The 21,801-nt window shown below is 36.5% G+C and overlaps 1 protein-coding gene across 2 annotated transcripts in view; it reads left to right on the forward strand.

The window, feature by feature from the left end:
- The first annotated feature begins 4,887 nt into the window (after positions 1-4,887).
- The window catches only part of LOC113418688 (neurabin-1-like), a 58,682-nt gene continuing 41,768 nt past the window's right edge, over positions 4,888-21,801 (forward strand). For both annotated transcript variants that reach the window (XM_026677702.2, XM_026677703.2), the window contains exons 1-6: positions 4,888-5,535; positions 6,620-8,510; positions 16,107-16,239; positions 18,685-18,805; positions 20,777-20,881; positions 21,536-21,653. In XM_026677702.2, the coding sequence (XP_026533487.2) occupies positions 6,909-8,510; positions 16,107-16,239; positions 18,685-18,805; positions 20,777-20,881; positions 21,536-21,653 (2,079 nt within the window). In that variant the 5' untranslated portion in view covers positions 4,888-5,535; positions 6,620-6,908. The remainder of the gene's footprint in view (positions 5,536-6,619; positions 8,511-16,106; positions 16,240-18,684; positions 18,806-20,776; positions 20,882-21,535; positions 21,654-21,801) is intronic.

Consider the following 21,801-nt stretch of genomic DNA (forward strand, 5'->3'; position numbering starts at 1 on the left):
AATACCAACATTAAAACCCTTCTAGACTTATATACTGATCCATCTCAAACTTTAAAAAAAAAAAAAAAGACCACGCAAGACATCAAAAAGAAGTGGTTCCCCAAATCCTGGAGAAGCATTGATTCTCTATAAACCAACTATGATGTCTAAAACGCTCAAATAATGGCAAAAAAGGCTATCCACATGCATGTCTAGGCACAGGATTTTGCTAGCAATTCCAGCAGAAATCTTATTTGTGCAAAGATATTGTCGTAATAACTACACACACACACACACACAGAGAGAGAGAGTTATTACAACATCTTACTCTAGTCCAATCATATGAATTGGGGGTTGGGAATCAGGGAAAAATGGTATGGTCATTACTATTTGCAAGAATGCTCTTAAACTATAGAACTGAGTATCTGTATCACTGTCCCTAACAATCATACTGTGTGGTGAACACATCCATATCATTATTTTGATCCCAGTGTTATTTACTTCACTATGAAACTGAGTGAGTAGCTTTTTTCATAGATCTGAATGAGGAGAGGTTATGCATGTCCTGAATTGGTGTCTGGTGAATGGCTAGAAGATGATGGACAGTTAACTGACTGAATCCCAACAAGATCCCTTGGAATGGTTATTCTCTGGTTTGGGAACTGAAGAATCTAAGTCTTCAAAAAATACACTATCATGCATTTTACTGCTATTTTTGAGATGCTTTGATACAGGAAGTACCGTAGCACATGTTAAATAAATACATAAATCAAAACAAGAGCTTGTGATACCATATCATTTAGTTTTTGTTTAAGTGTCTTAAACTTTGAAAATGTATAAGGAGTATTTTAAATATAAAGTTTCCAGCATCCTCTCAAGGAGGCAGCTGATCTAATACAAGTTCTTAGCTGAGATTTGGGCAATCTGTCTGAATATATTTGAGGACCACTACCTCTAATTTTGTATCTACACTGTGCTTTATATAGTGCCCTATATAGTTCAACATATCTTTAAATAAAAATTGGATGCTTTCAAAAATAATACAAGAACATGCCAAGATCTAATTATATCTTTTAATCTTTATTTTGTGAAAATTCTACAAAAGGTAAAATTTAAAAAATTAACAGATGTTACATTATTACAACACTAATGAGGTTAATTATATATCTAACTAAAACAACCTTTATAACTCATTACATTTAAGGCTTCAATTCTAAACTTTTTTATTAGGAAGAAAGCTTCATTGATGGCATAAAATAGGGTTTTCTTCAGAATAAACATGAATACAATATCTCACATTAGATAAAGTGAATAACTTTATAAAAGTAAGCACTCAAGACTGCTTATGGGAAGAGTAGGAGTATGTATAAAGGATATGAAGAACTGGAAATATTTTAACCTTAGCAATACATAACTGTTACATATTATTGGACTATACTCATTATTATAATTATTTTTCAGGGTAACTCCTTCAACAGTACAAACAACTTAATATTTTTTTAAAGTGAAAAATATTGTATGCTATCAGTCTCCCCATCTCAAGAGTGCTTATGGCTCAAAAAGACTCTTGTTATTGTGTTCTTTTCCCAGGATCTATCAGTAAGATTTAGATTGCATTTTATACATGATTATATATTGAACAACATCTTGTAGTTTTGCAAAGTTATCCACTGTATAATCATAGCCTCAATAGAGAAAACAATACAATATTCAAACCAAGAGTTTAAACTTTAGCTCCTGTCTTGGTACCAAATATTTTACAGTTTTTCATAGCTGTTTGCTTTGATACAAAATTGGAGATAATTGGCTTCCCTACAGCATTATTGGCAGTTACTGCTTTCCAATTAGCATCTTCCGGATATGATGCTGCTGGCAATAAGTTGAAAAACAGGAAAATGTGAGAAATTCCAGATGTCATGACATTAGCTTCACCTTCTTCAAGATCCTTCTCAGACTGGAATGTTGAAATATGTTCACCAACTTTTGGAGTAAGATGAAGATGAGGGACAACTCATTTCAGGAAGTCAGAGTTCAAACTTTCCATGGTTTTTCTACTTACACAAGTGACAATGTTATATCCTACACTAGCCTTTTTCAGTGTGGCTCACCCTAAATGCATTTCCAACAATTCCTGTAATTCTCAGTCAGTACAGTTAATGCTAGACTGAGTATGACACAAAGTACATCAGATCTTATCATAGCTTGTAGACATGTTTGATGTAAGGAAAAGTTTGCCCATGTAGTTCATCGAATATAGACAATTGTTTGCCATCTGTTGCCATGTGGTTAGAAAAAAAAGATAACATACTGTAAATGTATTGAATGTTGACATTTCTTGAAGTGTATACAACCTTATCCAACACATTTTCTCTAATTTTTCTCCATTCATATTCCTAATGTAGATGCAAAATATAGATTTATACATACATTGTCTTCAGTAGTTTACCCTCAAATCATTATGCTGTGATTGCAGTTATAAGTTCAACTTGCCATTGATATAAAAATATGGTGATTAATCTTTAATTTAAAAAAAAACTGGGGGAGGAAAGCAGGTGAGAAACTCCTTGGAAATTTGGTCCAGATGAATTCTTCCTTCTTCTTCGACAGGGGTGTTACTAACAATTATGTATTGTTTAGTTGCTATTACCATTTTTTTCAATTTTTGTCATTCTTTTTAAAGATTTGTCATCTAGAGCTGCTTGGACAATTGATGTGGCTTATAAATTAAGTAGGTAAATTAATCTCAGTAAAAAAAATTATTATATTATATATTTTAGCTTTTAAAAATCTTAAGTTGCTTGTATTGTATTGTATTTGCTTTAAAAAAAATTCTTAAATTATTTGTATTGTGGAAGGAGTTACCCTGAAAAATAATTCTAATAATGAGTAAAGTTTAATAATATGCAACGTTTATGCATTGCTAAGGTTAAAACATTTCCTCACACCCTTTATACATACTGAGCAAGCAAAATCTGTGTTGTTCAAAAAGTGAATGAAGGGTAGCTAGCCAAAAAATGCCAACCACTGGTGCTGTTGAAAGCCAGGTTATCTTCTTGATTTATTTTATTTATTTATTTATTTATTTATTTATTTATTTATTTATTTATTTGATTTGCCAATTGTTTACAAGATAATAAGTATAAGTGTATACATAGTTGTGAATACATGAAATGGGTACATATAAGAAAAATAAAAGAATAAGAGAAACAATAGGACAGGGACGGTAGGCACGATGGTGCGCTTATGCACGCCCCTACAGACCTCTTAGGAAAGGGGTGAGGTCAATAGTAGACAGTCTAAGGTTAAAGTTTTTGGGGTTTGGGGAAGAGACTACAGAGTCGGGTAGAGTATTCCAGACATTGACCACTCTATTGCTGAAGTCGTATTTCCTGCAATCAAGTTTGGTGCGGTTTACTTTGAGTTTGTATCTATTGTGTGCTCTTGTGTTGTTATGGTTGAAGCTGAAGTATTCATTGACAGGTAGGACATTGCAATGTATGATTTTATATACCATGCTTAAGTCAGACCGAAGACGGCGTAATTCAAGGTTTTCTAGTTTTAGAATTTCAAGTCTGGTGGCATAAGGTATTCTACAACGAGTAGAAGAGTGGAGAACTCTTCTTGTGAAATATTTCTGGACTTTCTCAATTGTGCTAATATCAGATACGTAATGAGGGTTCCAGACTGATGAACTGTATTCGAGTATTGGTCTAGCAAATGTTTTGTATGCTCTGGTTAGTAGTGTGATATTACCAGAGAAAAACTACGTAGGATTAGGTTAACAACTCTTAATGCCTTTTTGGCTATGTAGTTGCAGTGGGCTCTAGCACTTAGATCATTAGAGGTGAGTATTCCAAGGTCCTTTACAGAGCTTGGGTCATCAACAAGATCTTGACTATTCAGCTTGTATTTTATTTTCTGATTTTTTTGCCAATATGTAAGACAGAGCATTTATTTGTTGAGATTTGAAGTTGCCATTTGTTTGACCATTCAGATACATAGTCAAGATCTTTTGTAGGGTAGCAGTATTGTCTGTGGTATTGAACAGCTTTACATCATCAGCGAAGAGAACGCAATTGCTCTTAATATGATCACAGAGGTCGTTTATGTAGAGTATGAAGAGAGTTGGTCCTAGAACACTGCCCTGGGGACACCACTATTGACAGGTACTGGATTTGATAGGACGCTCCCGATTTTGACCATTTGTTGTCTGTTTGACAGGAATGCTTCTATCCAGTTATTCAGTTGTCCAGAGATACCATAGGATTTTATTTTTAGGAGTAGTTTGTCGTGTACCACTGAATCAAAGGCTTTACAGAAGTCTATGTAGATTGCGTCTATTGCTTTGCCCTGGTTGAGTTGTGTCGTCCATATGTTTTTGCAGTGTAAGAGTTGCAGATTACAGGATAGTTTTTCTGAAACCAAATTGTTTATTGGAGAGTAGGTTGTTTGTCTCTAAGTGGAGGATGATGGATTGGTTAATAATTGATTCCATGACTTTACAGGTGACGCAGCATAAGGAGATTGGCCTGTAATTTTCAACTAGGCTTGGGTCTCCCTTTTTGATTTCAGTTCATTTACTCTGAACTACCCAGGAAATGGAAACACAGAATTTTTATTATTATTATTATTATTATTATTATTATTATTATTATTATTATTATTATTTATTTATTTATTTATTATTATTTATTTATTATTATTTATTATTTATTTATTTATTATTATTTATTTATTATTTATTATTATTTATTTATTTATTTATTTATTTAATTAATTAATTATGCCCTGACACGTTTTATTAGGCAGGGAGCGAAAACGCCAGCAGGCGGGCAAACTCAGAACCATAGACGCGACCAGGTTTTCCTGACCTTTCCCTGGTTGGTATCGCCCAACCCAACCCCTTTTATCCCGGGATGGTACATCCCAACAGATGCAGGCGTTTCCTTAGAACTTAGGCTCGCTCGGCTTTTCGCCTGCCCCTTCAGGTCTCTCACCTCTGATCCCGCCCCCGCTTCGCCGCGTTCGTCTCTCCTCGCGGAGGGAGGGAGGGAGGGAGGGGGGGGGCAGAGAAAGAAAGTCGGCCTCGCGCTGGGTCGGATAGAGCTCTTTGTGCTGGGGGAAGTGAAGCGCGCGCGCCTCGACCGCCCGCCCGCCCGGGCCCGAGAAAAGAGGGGAGAAGGAGAAGAAGAAGAAAGAAGAAAGAAGAAAAAAAAAAAAGAGAGGAGAGGGAGAGGAGCCGAATTCTAAAGCGGCCGCGCGGGTGGGCGAGCGAGCGAACGAGCGGGCGGGCGCGCGAAACCGAGAGTCGGATCGTTAGAAGAGTTGAGAGTGGAGGAGGTGGCGCGAACAAAAAACAAAAAAACCAAACACCCGCAACCGATGAAAAACAACGGCCGGCCCGGGGGCAGCTGTCGAGGGGGAGGCGCGAGTCGGACGCCCCGTTGTGCGGCTTTGCTGGTGAGGAAAGCCGGGGCAGGAAACGACAATTAACTGGGGAAAGGGGAAGAGTTGCTGCTGCCGCCGCCGCCGCGTAGGACCCGCTGTTTATCTCAGGTAAGTGCGAGAGGGAGGAGGAGGAGGAGGGAGGGAGGGAGGGAAAAGGGAAAGGTTACTTCGAAAAGTTTGGAGGGAGGGCCAGGGCCGCGAAGCTCGCCTCGAGCGCTTCGCCAACGGGGGGGACAGAAAGAGGGAGGAGAAATCCCGAGTTGGCGGCGGCTCCATTGTGAGCGGCTCAGATCGCGGCTTCTCGCTTGGCTCCGCCACCTTTCCCAGGGGCTGGTGCTCGAATGCTGCTCGTTCGTGATCCGGGTGGGAATCCCCAATTTCCCCCCCGAAATGATTTGCGCTTCTGGTAGGAAATGCAAGAAACCCAGATTCGTGGGTAAAGCAGAGGGGGACGTGAGGAGAGGAGCGTGGGGGTGGGGGTGTTTGGTGGGATAAGTGCTTCGGGAACGAGAGATTAGTTATAAATGAAATCCACGTCTCCCGCTTTTATTTTCCTATAATTTCTGCCGGCCTCTCTAAGGGAACGAGATCCAGAAATGGTGGGGCCCAGAAAAAGGAAATGGCTAGTTAATAAGCTACCTTTTGGAAAGGAAAGAAGAGTTTTTGTGGGAGGGAGAACAGGCAGGGAGAGGGAGGGAGGGAGGGAGGAGAGAAAGACTCCAAATCTTCAGATTTGTTTCATGCCAGGAAAGAAACTCCACTGTTCTGCTCCAACAATTTCTTTCCCAGGGAAAAATGTTGTGGTTGGACCCTGTGTGAAGGTGGCACTTTCAATGTAGACTCCTTAATCCTGAAAGTGGATGAACTTGCCACAGTTGTTTATCGAAGAGGGAAAGAAGAATCACTTATTTTTGGTTGAAAGCCATTATCTGCTTTTCCTTGTTTACTATTTCATACCTTACAAAGGCAAGCCTTGGCGATGAAAATATCTTTCACTGTGTGAACTCTTGAGTTTCAGAGATTTTTTTTAGTTATTTTTCCCTTGTCCCTTGATTGATAGACCACATTTTAAATAAATTTCTCCCTTATCCTTAGGCTGTAGAATTCCACTTAGCACAAGGATGAAATACTTAGTGTAAATGAGTGATGTCTCTGGCTCACAAAGTGTTGTTTTTTGTTTGTTTGTTTGCAGATACCTTTCAGGATAAGAATGGATCAGCTATGGTGCTAGCATCTCATTTTTCTAGATACATTCTTGAAGTGCCTGTTGTTTTTGTATGCGCCTCTCCTCCTCCTTCCCACCACATATTTCATTGCTCTTATGGAAGAATAAAATGGTGAGAGGCGTCTTCCAGTCTCTTTCTCTCTCCAGGCTGTAAGAGGACTGTATCACATTGTGGGAGCAGCACTGGCAGCTGCTGTTGGTTTTCACCTCTTCAGACTCTCATTTGTAAAGAATTGAAGGCTTTCTGCATTTGACAATGATGAAGACTGAAGGCAAAGGAGACAGAACTTTAAGAAGTGCTTCTCCGCACAGAAATGCCTATAAAACTGATTTTCATGCAATTAAGTGTAGTTTTGATTCAGTGAATACTGATAATGCTTCCAACAAGTCTAATCCTCAGCAAAAGTTGACCAACTCATCCAATGGAGAAGGTAATGATCCACATGTTCGTGGCAGAGCTGTCTCATATGGCAACAGAGTGCACAAGATCAAAAACATGTTCATGCAGATGGGTGGTTCTTCCAATTCACCATGTGAAAACAGTTCACCCTCTGAGCCCCGAATTATTAATAAAATAACTTCAACTGATCTTGCACTTCCTCCTCCTAGTAGCCCATCTTATCTCTGTGTTCAAAAAAATAACTTACTCAATAGTGGTTCCTTTTGTAGTTCCCCGGATCCTTTACCTGCATGTTCATTCACTGATAAAATTATCTGCAGCAAAGAAGAGGGAAATTTAGACAAAGCTACACTAGCAGAGAAGTTTTCTGAGACCAGAAAACTATTTGAAAGGAATGTTAAGAAACCAAGTTCACTGGATAGAAGTCCTCCCATTAAAAGTGAAAGGATTGAAGACAGGAGACGACATGGTTCCACTTCTTCTGATTGCAGCAGTGTGACAGATCACTTTAATTTCAATATTGATGTAACTTCTCAGGTTGCTGTAGAGAATCAAGGAAATAGTAATCAAAAGGAACAGCAATCTACTGGCAGTTGTAAATCCTCTTCACTGAATGCAGGACCTATTTCTCGAAGACTGGAGAGTTTCTTGGCTGATATTGACAATGACGACTTGAAAGATACTTTGAAAACTAAGGATATCCCAAATCCTGTTCAAACAGTGTTCTGCAGCTGGGAATCACCAGGAGTTAGGAAAGAAGTAAACGTGCAGCAAAATCAGCCCATTGCAGAAGCTTCCCTTTTGATAAGCAGCACTTCTACGGAAAGGAGTGAGTTAAGTGATACAACTGAAGTAACTTCTCAAACAGATCAAACTTCCGAAAAGGAGCAGCAATATAAAACCAGCATATCCTCTAAAGTGGATAGAGCCCCTATAAAAATTTCTCAAGTAGAAGTAGCTAGAGCTGAACTGATTATGGTGCAGAACAAAACTTTAGGGGATAACAATGAAATCACTGGGGAAGTCAATGTATTTCAGAAGGAAAAATCATTCAGATTTCCAAGTTGGAAAGAGGAGAGAAACGACTGTACATTTGAGAAAATGGAAGAATCTAATGAGGATGGTGCAGTTAATCAAAAAGCAAGAGAGTTAGTGTTTCTGGACAAAGAGCAGGAACAAGAGCAAGTCCCTGTAAAATCTGTAGGGGATAGTGAAGAGGAAGAACAAGAACAGGGAAAGAAATTTAGTGGGTTTTCTTCCAGTACTTTAGGGATCGAGAATGCTGCTTTTGATGATGACAGAGAACCAGAAGTACTTAGTCGGGGCCCTGAAACAGGGGAAACCTTGCAAGAGGAGGAATATAACTATAATAGTGATTACGAGGAGCTTTCTGGACTTTCTGAGGAAGAAGATCCTGATCCAGCTAGAAAAGTGAAGTTTTCTACAGCCCCAATCAAGGTAATGCTTCATGAATGGGTATAAAATATAATTATTGTTGCTAGTTATTTAAATATAGTAATTATAACAATGAGGTCTATTAGTATATTTATTAGTATATGGATGCTTTGAAATTGGCCTCTTAATTACAGTTTTCCTTCCAGATAAGAATTTCTAAAGTATTTTGAGTTTTAAAGTACCTTTATATTTTTTTTAAAAAAATACTGGTTCAGTTAATCTGAAATGGAATCATGACTAACCTCACTGCCTGGGACAGGCTAACCATATAATGCCCGTGCTTCATATCTTGTATGGACTGATAGTCTTATTCAGCTGCACTGACTTCTAGGCCCAGTCTTGGTGCTGTTATTTAAAACCATGAATGGTATGAAACAAGTAAAAAGGAAATGGTTTTTTAATTATCTTTGGTGCTCCCAGGCTATATGGGAGAAGGCCTTCTCAATTATTAAGGACCTGTTTATAAAATGTCTTTTCCAGAGAGGTATATTTTGCATCCCCGATTATGATTTATAAAAGGTATAGTGGTGCAGTGGTTAGAATGCAGTATTGCAGGCTAATTCTGCTGACTGCTAACTGCCAGCAGTTCGATTCTCACTAGGTCAAGGTTGGCTCAAACTTCCATCCTTCTGAGGTCAATAAAATGAGGACCCAGATTGTTGGAGGCAATATGCTGGCTCTGTAAACTGCTTAGAGAGGACTGTAAAAAGCACTGTGAAGCGGTATATAAGTGTTAAGTACTATTGCTATTCAGTGCCAGCAAATGTATTGCTCATAGATATTTTTGCAGTTTTTGTACATAGATTTTACATTCTTATCTGTATTATAATAGTTCCTTTTATATACATTTCTGGTGATTTATTGTATTTTTATTGTTTAGCTGTATTTGATTATTTTTAATTTCAAATCCACAAGTGAACTTTAGCTCTTAAGGTTAACTAAAGATTGTTAATCTTCAGTTAACAATGATAAATAACACAGGAATTTCTGTGAGTAAGCATCACAGTTGTAAAGTACAATGTCACATGACTGCCATTTTGCATTGAAAATTACAACATTCTCAGTTGTCATTAAGTGAATCACCACAAGTTATTAAGTGAGGATAGCTCATGGTCATTGCTGGCTTCCCCATTAACTTTGACTGTAGGAAACCAGCAAAGAAGGTCACAAATTGTAATCGCATGAATGCAGGGCACTGTAATTGCAAGCCAGGTCCACGTGATTACGTGACCATGGGGACTCTGCAACCAATGTTAAGGACAAAGCCCAGTCATAACTATTATTCATTCAGCACTGTCGTAAGTTTGAGCAGTCACTGAACGAATGGTTCTTAAGCAAGAACCATCTGTTATAGCAATAGTAGTAGTAATTTAGGATATACCTTATGTGGCTATAGTATAAACTTTTGAGAGGTATAGAACTATTTTCTATGTTAGATTAAATGAGTGAAGAAGGTGTTGTGTTGGCATTTTGGTTGCCAGTCAGGAGCCAATAAATTTTTTAAGATTTAAAGACAGTAGGCTCAAATCAGAGTGAAATTCCAAAGAAAAAAGAATAGGAAAAAAGGACTAAGGGTAATATGATAGCAGTGTTCTAATATCTAAGGATCTGCCATAAAGTTAATCAGAACAGAACTGGAATGGACATTGGAAGTCTTCTAGTGACTAGTCCAACCCCCTGCTCAAGCAGGAGACCCTGGCCTATATAATTTGAGAAAAGTGGCTGTCCAGTGTCTTCTTAAAAACCTCCAGTGACGAAGCACCCATGATTTCTGAAGGCCAGCTTTTCCATTGGTTAATTATCCTCACTGTTAGGAAGTTTCTCCTTAATTCCAAGTTGCTTCTCTCCTTGATTCTTTGTGGCAGCCCCTCAAATACTGGAACACTGCTGTCAAGTCACTCCTACTCCTTTTTTTCTCTAGACTGGCCATACCCAGTTCCATTCTTCATATGTTTTAGTCTCCAGGCCTTTTAAACATCCTAGTTGCTCTTCTTTGCACTTTTTTTTTTTCAAAGTTTCAACATCTTTTTTATGATGTAACCAAAATCAGTATTCCAGGTGTGGTCTTACTAAGTTTTCATAAAGCGGTACTAATATGTCACGTCCTTTTGATTTTATGTCTCTGTTTATTTACACACACACACACACACCCTCCAGAAACTAATAATTATGCAGCATCCTCCCAGGGTTTTAGGTTTATGGTGAGGTTCAAATTGTCTGAATTCTTTTACTACTTTTTATTCTTGAAACAAAATATAAACAAAAGATGGTGGTGACTTCATAGCACCTCTTATCAGGGACTTGATCATAAATTTAGACAGTGGAATCCCTACAGTGAATTTTTAGGGAAGATGGATTCTCTAGTAGTCACAGTCATGGAATCAATACCTTTGGAATCCTACTTCTGTGGTCCTCTTTATCTTAATAATTGTAAGTGATGATAAGTAACAGATAAAGTGGCAAGCCAGAGTTATTAATGATAATGATGCAGTCTGCAAAACTGTGCTAAGTAACTTCTTTTAAGTGCATGTGTGGAATAATACACAAATCACCTCAGCTGGCTAGCAATTCTGCCCAGAGATATCTTATAGGTGCAGACAGAATAAGGGGTCCACATCACTTTTATGTCATTTGAACTGATTAACTATGATGAACATCAACTATGGTTTTTTTTAAAAAAATAAAGAGAAAAGTTTGTTCAAGGCATGTGACTCATCCCTGTTTCCTTATGCCATACTAAGTTATGGTTTTAGTACATCTTTTTCATTGCTTCGCCCACAGATACATTGCACATTCCTTTCATTTTCAAGTACTGTGGGCAAAGAGCAGGTTGGCTAGCAATCATGCAAACTGAATTTCAGCTTATCCAGAGAACATCACATGGAAGCCAGATACAGTAAAATGTACAAACATTACTAGAACGTTAAAAAACGAAATGAATCAGTATCTTTTAGCACAATAATATTATCGTTAATGTTGTAGTAAATATCAGTTAAGATTCCCTTTAATCTTTCTGCCAAGAATGATAAAGTGCCTTTGGCTGTAGGTTTCAAGTGAGCAAGACTTGTATATTTAAAAGTGGAAAAATAACTTGTGCATATTAGTTAGATCATTACGTTGGAAACATTAAGTGAAGCTTTCTTGATTGTGAATTTTTTAAATTTGGAAGTAGTTCAAAATTGAGTGTAATGTGCAAACTGTAAAAGTAAGATTGCTTGTTTTTCATTTCCAAACTAAAGAAAACAGAGATAAAGAATGAAATTACTATGCATGATGGTTGTAAGTCTCCCAGAGTTACTTTGGTGAGATGGGCAATGCAGAAATTTAATAAATAAATTCAATAAGTAAATCAATATTTGAGGCTGGCCTGGTTCAGATTATGATTCCACATTTAATAAAAAGCAATAGGAAAAAATAGCTGATTGCCATATGTATTATATCACTTTTAAAAATAAAAATGAAGGTACTTCTAGACTTTACAACCATTTGTTTAGTGACCATTCAAAGTTAGAATGTAGCATTTGTAGCATTTCCATGGTCACTAGTTATCAAATTTTGACCACTTGGCAATTGAGATGTATTTATGATAGTTGCAGTGTCCCAGGGTCATGTGATCCTCTTTTGCAACCTTCTGACAGGCAAAGTCAACAAAGACAGATTGGGTTACTCACTGAACAATTTCAGTGATTCATTGAACAGTTATGGCAAGAAAAGTCATAAAATGGGAAAAAACTCAATAACTGTCTTGCTTAGCAGTGGAAAATTTGGGCCCAATTGTAGTCGTAAGTCTTAAGTATATTTCTTGAATGGCTGATGCTTTTCTCTGAAATTTATAGTTGTTGTTGTAGAAGATTGATTGGATGCCTATATCCCAGTCAGTTCCTCTTTGGCAGTTAACAATTGACTCTGGTGTTGGCAAGAAAATTAGTTGGAGACAGGGCTTTTTCCTTTGTTTTATGTGTTTAAGTCTTACTATTGTCTATTGGTTTTTTTTTCAAGGTTACCGTAACAGTTTTTCCTAAAAATAGATTTTAGGATGGTTATCAAATGCTTTATGTTTCTCTTTGGCCCCGTGTTAAGATCTCCCATCTGTTTATTTATTTTTTAACAAATTAGAGTTTATTTCTTAAACATTGAAATTTATAGCTAGAAAATGCATTAAATGAACATTTTATCTCTATGCTATTTAGGAACTTTTTCATTTGTTCTAGGTTTCTTGTGATAATACATTTCAGTATTATCCACATATATGCTCTTCACATTTTTTAAAATAAGTATCACTTTGATAGCATCTATTTGTAAATATTTAGCAGTGTAGTTTTTTCTTGTTTTAGTAAGGAAGATGCTTCTTTTCTTGAAACATAAAAACATTATGGAATTATTCTGTTGTTTTGCTCCTCACATTAAGACCTACAGTAACAATTTCCCATCTAGACTACCATATTTGTATAGTCCATATATAATTTAACAAAAAAAACCTCTTGCAATATCTATTCTTTGTTTGTTCAGCCATGTGGCTAAAATATGTGTTCTATATGGAAATGAATTTGTTTTTCCCCCAATAAACTTCTTGCTGCAATTTACATTTTATGATTATTAAATTATCTATTCTAATTTCTACAGGATGCATTTTGTTGTTGTACTATGGTGATATACTAGGCCTGCCATACATGGCATGGTTAAACTCTCTGAATTAATAGAAAGTAAAAATTAATATTAAACATAACATGGTTACCCAATTATTAGAAACTTGTGTATATTTTAAGATTATTTTTATAAATAACTCAAGGCAATGAATTTATCTAATACTCCTTTGTTCTCCTATTTTCCCTACAACTGTAAGAGGTGAATTGGGTTGAGAGAGAATGACAGGCTCAAAGTCACCCAGCCAGCTTTCATGCCTGAGGTGGGATTAGAATTCAGCCTTCAACTGGTTTGAATTGATTCTTATGAACAAAAGTCAAAGAAGTTACCATTATATATCAACTGTTTTTTCAGTGTTACAAAGTGCTTGCGCTGATGCAAATGGACCATGAGAAGAAACACCTGTTTTGCTTAAATGCAGTAAATTAGCATAATCCATAATAACTACTGGTACTATTCATATATCAGAATTCAAAAGGCCACAAAAAGCTGTGGAATCCAGACAGTCCTTACAAAAGAAAAAAGGATGTGGTGGCATAAAAATATTTACTAATGTATGGATGGTACATGTTCAGACATGCTTCTACAAAGCAGGCACAGTTTTTATATTGATGTTTCAATCAGTCAGGTTTGTTTGCATTTGGCTGACTTACTCAGACATATAAAAGCTTTCATTAAAATATTACCAAATAAGATGTTATATAGTTTGCAGTACTGAAAATGAAGGCACAGATCAGGAACAGAAACATATTGCTCAAATCATCAGGGTTTTAGGAATATGTCCTATTCATTGTTTCTTTTGCTTTCTATAATTCTCCTGCCTTCCATTTATAATCATAGTTCTCCTCGGAAACAATTGTATCCATCCAGCACACAATTAGGGTGTTCTTTTGATGAACAAACTACAGCTAGTCCTTGACATATGACTGTTCATTCAGTGACTGTTCCAAGTTAAGACAGTGCTGAAACAATGGACTTACGACCTGTGCCTAAACTTATGGCAGTTGCAGCACTTTAGAGGTCACGTATCAAAATTCAGGAGCTTGGTATCTCACCACACTTACAATTGTAGGGGCGCTTCAGTTTCTTCAGCTCAGTTATCTCTTCCCCATTTACTCCCTTTTGGATGCTGTGCATCCTGCCATGTATGACAGCAAGCAGTCCCAAAACTGTGTGGCTCTGGGACTGCTTCCCTGTGCTATGGAGAGCCTCAGCCGCCCCAGCCTGCACCAACAAGCATTTCTTTACCCATCTGCCATTCTCTCAGTTTCCCACACTGATCTTTTGTGCCTAGCCACTGAAGCAGTGCCTTGCTATGTTTGCTGTCTCCTGTTTGGACCCTTGTCCACCATGTTACCCTGGGCACTCCCAACTTCTCGAGCTTCCTATACATGGATCCCTGGCATTGCAGTATCCATGAAGCCCCAGTAAGCATCAGCAAGCATTCATTCACCCAGCTGCCTTCTTTCCCATTTTCCTGCACCGACTTTTCTCCTTTTGAGCCCAGTTGCCACAGATGAAGTAGAAGCACTTCACTGTCTTCTTTTTGGACCTAGCTTCTCCAGTGAAGATATCCTACATACGATTCACTGAACAGTGTCTCCGTTAAGCTGTGCTGCCCTCCAATAAGCAAACAGCAAGTTGACTCCAGATTCATTCGCTAACTTTGAACTTCATTCTGTAGTAGAATCTATTCTTTGAAACATTTCTGAAAGTGTATTTGATTTTATTTATTTTAAAAATTATGTGGCAAATCATCTTGTGAGACACAATTCAAACTAGTGAATTTTTTTGCCCTTTGTTTCTGTTAAAGCATACCCTGTCATGTACTTCTAGACTAAGTTCTCAAGAGGATTGCAGATGTTAGGTACAGCATAACTGAGAAAACATAAATACTTCTCAGTCCAAAAATTAAGCCTATTGTTGCCTCAAAATGAAGACACACAAAAACAGGGCTTTTTGTAGCTCAGCTGAAAAGTATGTGTCAACTCATGTTTTTTGCAAAGAAAAAGACAATACACATCCATGCTCCTTCGGTTTCCACTCCAACTTACATAAATAAGCTGACTAAATGGTTCCATGTCCAGCATACTAACAGCCTATGCTTATTTACCCAGAAGAGCCTAAGGATTTAATACAGAGGAAACATCTATAGCTTTATCCCCTGGTTTATGTGTTGTTGCTTTTTTCCTGTGTGTGAATGTACATGTGTGGACCTCTGCATATTTATATTTGAGAAAATAGTGTGTGAGAGAAAGTAGTTTATAGACTATTTTGTAGATTGTAGTAGATGCATATGGCAGATCAATTTTACGAACAGATACTTTATTGTACAGTTTTAATCAGTTGGCAATTCAGTTAATACTATTTAAATTTTTGCCCTTTTTTGGATGTAGACAGTGACCAGCGTGTTTGCTCATAGGTCCACATTTGTTGCAGGGGAATTAGTTTCAGTGGGAGTTGGCAAATATTGTTAACAAAGAAAGAACTCAAAAAGCATGGATTTTTCTATGTTTATCACTTTTTTCCCCTGTCTATTTTTCCATTGGTGGGAGTGAATTATTTTAAATTAAGCAATATTGTCTTTTAGTGTAAATGTAGTATATCGGTTTCTCAAATTGGTTCCTGATTTTGTTAAGCATATAATTCATATGACTCAGTACATTTTGCTATAATATAGAATAATGTAACATAAATCCTCTAATAATTTTTTAAATTTAAAAGTTGCACTTTGAGCATAGCTCAATATGTGATAATCCTATTATTGAAAAACATCATTTTTCAAATGACAAGATTAAAGATTTTATGGGCTTTTAAAAATTACCAGATGGTAATTTGCTGTGTTGTCCACATCCTTGCATACATTGATGTTTTAAATTGGTATTTAATTGACATTTAAATCTATTCAACTTGCATGGGTGAAAACATTTTTGAAAATATTGTTATTTTTTTTAGGTATTCAGTACTTACTCAAATGAAGACTATGATAGACGCAATGAAGAGGTAGACCCTGTTGCCGCATCAGCAGAATATGAACTTGAGAAAAGGGTAGAAAAAATGGAGGTTTTTCCTGTGGAAATTGAAAAAGGTACAAATCTCAAATGTCTATCCTAGAAAAGCAACAAGGCTGTTTAACATTTATATTTTAATTTTGCATGATATTGCAACATTTCTAATTAGGTACAGCATTACAAAATCAAGAATATAAATTGCTTTTAAGCTTAAGATTGTCTTCTAAAAATTTTGGATGTATAAGGGCTGGATAATATTTTATAAAAGTTGAAAGCATTATAAAAAGCAAACATTTTTTATATATTAGTCATGAGAGAAAACTCAAAACTCATATTGAGGCAACATCATTAGCAAACTTTAAGGTAATGTATGAACTTTCAGACTTTATCTGATTTATGTTTTCTGAATGCATCAAGAAAAATAGGGTGAGAATTAGGGTTGATGTTAGCCAAAATTTAAATGGTAATGTTAAGTAGCACCAAGTTTAAAGCTGAATCCCTTAGTTTTGGTAATGCAAATTCCAGTTCTTAAGTCTGTAGGAATAGTAGAAATATTACCTAGGTTGTCATTGTACTTTATTCTGTGGAATCTTGAAATACATCAATATTTCAGCTTTTATTTAAGCATAGGTTGATTTGTCTTTTAATATCTATCTTAGCTTTAAGGAAATAATCAAAGAAGTTATTTTAAAGCATAAAAATAATGCCAAAATTTTATTCATTAAACATTAAAGACCTGATGAAGAAGGTCTATCTTTATCCTTTTTTTCTTTTTTACACTAGTGGGAACTCAACCCAGCTCCCAAGGTGCTGTATTCCATAGCCTAGAATCAATAGGTGCTGGATAGATAGGTTTCTGAAAGCATGGACATCTTCAAAAAGGCCATCTTTGGCTATTCATATGACTGCAAATAGTCCCTAAATTGTTTAAAGATTTAAAGGTCATAGTAACACATTAACTTTTGCCAGTGAGCAATTAGCAAGTTCTACTGGCATCTTGTGATCCTTGTAAATTACATAACTTACACTTAGCTGCCACATTACCTACCATTTGTGACTTAGGGCGTTATTCAGAGTAAAATAGATTGCAATAGTCAAGAAGAGATACAATGATGACATAGATAACTGTAGTCTAATTAGATTAGCAAACATATTCTGGCATATAACACCTGTGCTGGTGATAGATGAAAATTAAGGACTACTTCCAGGACTACAAGAGACTACTACTTGTCAAGAGAGAATGCAATCCTGTGAAACTCTTGTCTCTAAAATTGAACCTAAAATTGAATCATTGCAAAAGGGAGTGTCTGTTGATCCACTGTGATTCTTGATTTGCTGCACAGTTATCAAGGGGCAGGCATAACCCCTGATGAAAGCATGGCTGCAATTTGGGGGGGCTACCTTTTGCTTGAAAGGCAGAAAAAGATTGTGGCAGGGAGGGCATTCATCTAGTACAAGGGTGTCAAACTCGTGTCGTCACATGACGTATCATGATTTTTTTTCCCTTCGCTAAACCGAGGATGGGTGTGGCCAGTGCGTGACGCATTCGGCCCACAGGCCACGAGTTTGATAACCCTGATCTAGTGCCAGCTGGTTCCCAAATCTTACTTCTCTACAATACTGTCTTTGCGTTGTAACTCATGTCATGATCATTGCCTATCTAGATTTCTGCAATGTGCTCCACATTGCTGTTGTGGTGGCTTTGAAGACACCACAACATCAATTAGTGCAGAATGTGGCAGCTCACATAATGGCAAGTACTAACCGTCAGAAATACATAACTTTGTTGTTTGTCCTTTATTGTTTGCCTATACGTTTCCCTGTAAAATGAACAGTGCTAGTTTTGACACATTAAGCCAGGAAGTGCTATTTTTTTCCATCCAGTTCTGGCCTCGTGAAATTATTTCCTCTCAAAAATTTTCTCCTTCCAGAAAATACTAGAGAATGTTAAAAGATTCATTTTCTGGGGACACTTTTTCTCCCATCTGTGCAGTGTTTTTATAATTGTGAATTGCCAAGAGTCTCTAGTTGATTATATATTCCTATGGAATCCGTCGTATTGAAACTCTTCTGCAAGCCCCAAAGAATCCAAAATAAGGGGACAAGTGGTCGCTGAGGTTTCCTCCTTAGGATTTGACTGAACACATGGAATTCCATTCAAAATAGATTTCATTGACATCATTTGCAAAAAAAAGGATGCAAATTGTCAGAAAGATTCTTCAGTTCTCCCACCCCACATCCTCCTCACACCCAAATATCATGATGAAGATGCTTCACTGCATGAAACAAATACTTTTTTTATCTTTATGTAGTGGAAGTCAAGAAGTAAGCTGTGTTTTCTGCTTTTGTTGCTTCAGAGTAGGCTTTCAGATGGGCCCCAAATCATTGTGTCCCACTGTGAAATTCCTTCATTTATGTCCCAGCTGTCCCCGTCATTTCATTAGTCTCAGCCATTAGCTATGATGACAGCATGCTCACCAAGTTACAAAAATAGGATTTAGCTTGTTGTGTTTTTCTTACAGGTGACAATGGCTTGGGTATCAGTATAATAGGAATGGGTGTTGGTGCAGATCAGGGACTGGAAAAATTGGGTATCTTTGTAAAAACAATAACTGAAGGCGGTGCTGCTCAGCAAGATGGCCGGTAAGTTTCAATTAAGACTTCTTGTTTGTTTGGCCTGCTTTTTGCACAGTATAATAAATGAGGAATATGGAACCTGGAATTTCCTGTTCCTTTCAGTTCCCGTTCCTTTCTATTCTACTATCACATGAGAGAAAAGCTTTGAACAATCTGGGTTCTTTATGATTTTTAAATTTAAAATCATAGGTTTTTTTTTAGATTCTTGCTACTTAAAACAAACTAGAATAAAGACATAATTTATATGCCAAACTTAAAATAGTATAGGAAGTTGAAATTACAAATGTATTCCAAAGTATTTATGTATATACCAATGTAAATACCAAGGATTTTATTTAACTTGTGAACAGTATCTAAACACAACAAATAATGCGTCTAAACTGTCTTGTTGTCATGTCTATTTGGAATTTGAAGTTCCTCTTTTACTCTTTAAATCCAATTCAGCCACTTGAATTAATATGCTTAATTAATTCAGTAATTAAGTTAATTGTGTTAAGATAATTTGACATCCGAACATGCAGAAATAGTTTCTCTGTTGGCTATGTGTAATCATGTGCAAGTAGTCCTCAATGTACAACCACAATTAAACCCAAATTTTTTGTTGCCAAGCAAGGAAGCTTTTAAGAGAATTTTGCTTGATTTTATTATCTTTTTTGCCACAGTTGTTAAAGAAATTATTGCAGTTGTTAAGTGAATCATGTGGTTGTTAAGTGAATCTAGCATCCCTATTGACTTTGCTTGTGGGGATCTGCCTGGAAAGGTTACGAGTGGTGATCACATGACCCCAGGACAGTGCAGTTGCAATAAATGTCTTCCAGTTGTGAAGTGCCCAAATTTTGATTGCGTGAGGATGGTACAAGGGTTGTAAGTGTGAAAAATGACCATAAGTCACTTTTTTCAGTGACTTCACTTTTTGGAACTTTGACACTAAACAAATGACTGTAAGTTAAGTACTATCTGTATGCCATTTGAAATATTTGTTTCTAGAACATAAAAATATAATTGGTGTAGTGAAGACTTCTTAGTTGGTTACTTCATGTTTTCAAATTTCCATTAAAATACAAAAAGTGATACAGTGCACTGAACAAGAATAATGCCCTGTATTATAGTGACCAATAAGGGAAATGCTTTATTGTCTATGATAAAAGAATAGTTTTGTCATCACGGTAAAATAGAACTGAAAATAATAATGTTACCAAAGTGAAAATAAGTACTTTGTTTCTTTTATAAGTCCTTTGTTATTCTTTCTAGTTCGGGAACTATAGATAGTCCTTGACTTACAACAGTTCATTTAGTGAAGTTACAACGGCACTGAAAAAAATGATTTATGATAATTTTTCACACTTATGACTGTTGCGGCATCCCCATGGTCACATGATTTACATTCAGATGCTTAGCAGCTGGTTCGTATTAAAGATGGTTGCAGTGTCCCAGGCCCATGTGGTCCCCCTTTGCGACCTTCCTTACAAGCAAAATCAGCGGGGAAGCCAGATTCATTTAACAAGCCTGTTACTAACTGAACAGCTGCAGTGGTTCACTTAATAACTGTGGCAAGAAAACTCGTAAAATGGGGCAAAACTCACTTAACAACTGTCTTGTTTAGCAATAAATGTTGGGCTCAATTGTGGTCGTAAGTCGAGGACTATCTGTATATGGAAAGATTAATGACCCAGTCTACTCATAGGGGTGTATACATCTGCCACTTACTGATTCAGATCTTATAGATATAACATGTGTAACCTTGAAAGTGGATATTGAAAACGCCTCACACACATCAAGTTTACCTACATATTCTATTTATGCTAAGCTGAGTGTTACAAAAAGTTATGTCACAGGATGTTTGCTCATTACTTTGTGGAAAATGATGTAGATGCTTGATTGAAAGTGATAAATATGACGTATATATTCATTCCTAGTTTTTTTTGCATCAAATATGATGTAATATGCAAAATCTAATGTTTGTTCCTTGCCTTGTAGAATCCAAGTAAATGATCAGATTATTGAAGTTGATGGGATAAGCCTGGTGGGGGTAACCCAGTTTTTTGCAGCAACTGTATTAAAAAATACAAAAGGCACTGTCAGGTATGAGTAATTATATATAATTAAGCAATCATTGATTTATTCCCTTATTTACAGTATATTTGAATGAGTATGCAAGGCATGTAACAAAACCATAGTCCAAATAGATAAAATTAAGTTAATGCTAAAAGTACATTTTCATCAATTTTCTAAATTAGAGAGAATGAGAGGCAAACACAGCTCTTGAGAGAATGCTATTCATAGTTTGGGATCAATGAAAAAAAAAGTGCATGCTTTGTGCCACATGTGGAAACTTCTGACAGCAGGGAAATCTTCCAAATGTACTGTCCTTCAATTCAGACAAGACTTTAAATCCAGACAAGTTTTAATGGGACATGAGTCAGTCCTTCAGATAATCTGGTCCAAATGTTTTAGAAATATTTAAGTTGACTGTGAAAACTTTATATTGTGCCCATTAACGCAGATATATGAATACTCCAGTAGCATTATGTGATACGAAGCAGTATATAAGTCTAAGTGTTATTGCTATCCCGGTATTATTCTGCACTTTGCCTCCATTGAAATTTCTGACCATAAACCTGAGTTTATCAAAATGTCCTGTAAGAAAACAAAGCATAGTATATTAAAAAATATTAAAAGCACCATTGTATTTTTTTTTTCATTGATGCATTAATATTGGTTAATTTTTCACCTTAGATTTCTGATTGGAAGAGAAAAACCAGGAACTCAGAGTGAAGTAGCTCGGCTTATCAGCGAGACATTAGAACAAGAGAGATACTTATATGAGCAGCAATATGCCCATGAAACAGAACAGGTAACAAGAAGTGTGTGTGTGTGCGTGAATATACATACACATAAATATATACATACCTACTCATGTTGGGTTTGGAGTAAATTGTTGCTTTTCAAAACATTATTTCTACATTAGCTTTTTCCTGTAGGTATCAAAGTATAATGAGTTT

Source organism: Notechis scutatus, chromosome 1, assembly GCF_049901735.1.
Source record: "Notechis scutatus isolate UNSWTSFEM ecotype Mainland chromosome 1, rNotScu1.2, whole genome shotgun sequence".
NCBI lineage: Eukaryota > Metazoa > Chordata > Lepidosauria > Squamata > Elapidae > Notechis > Notechis scutatus.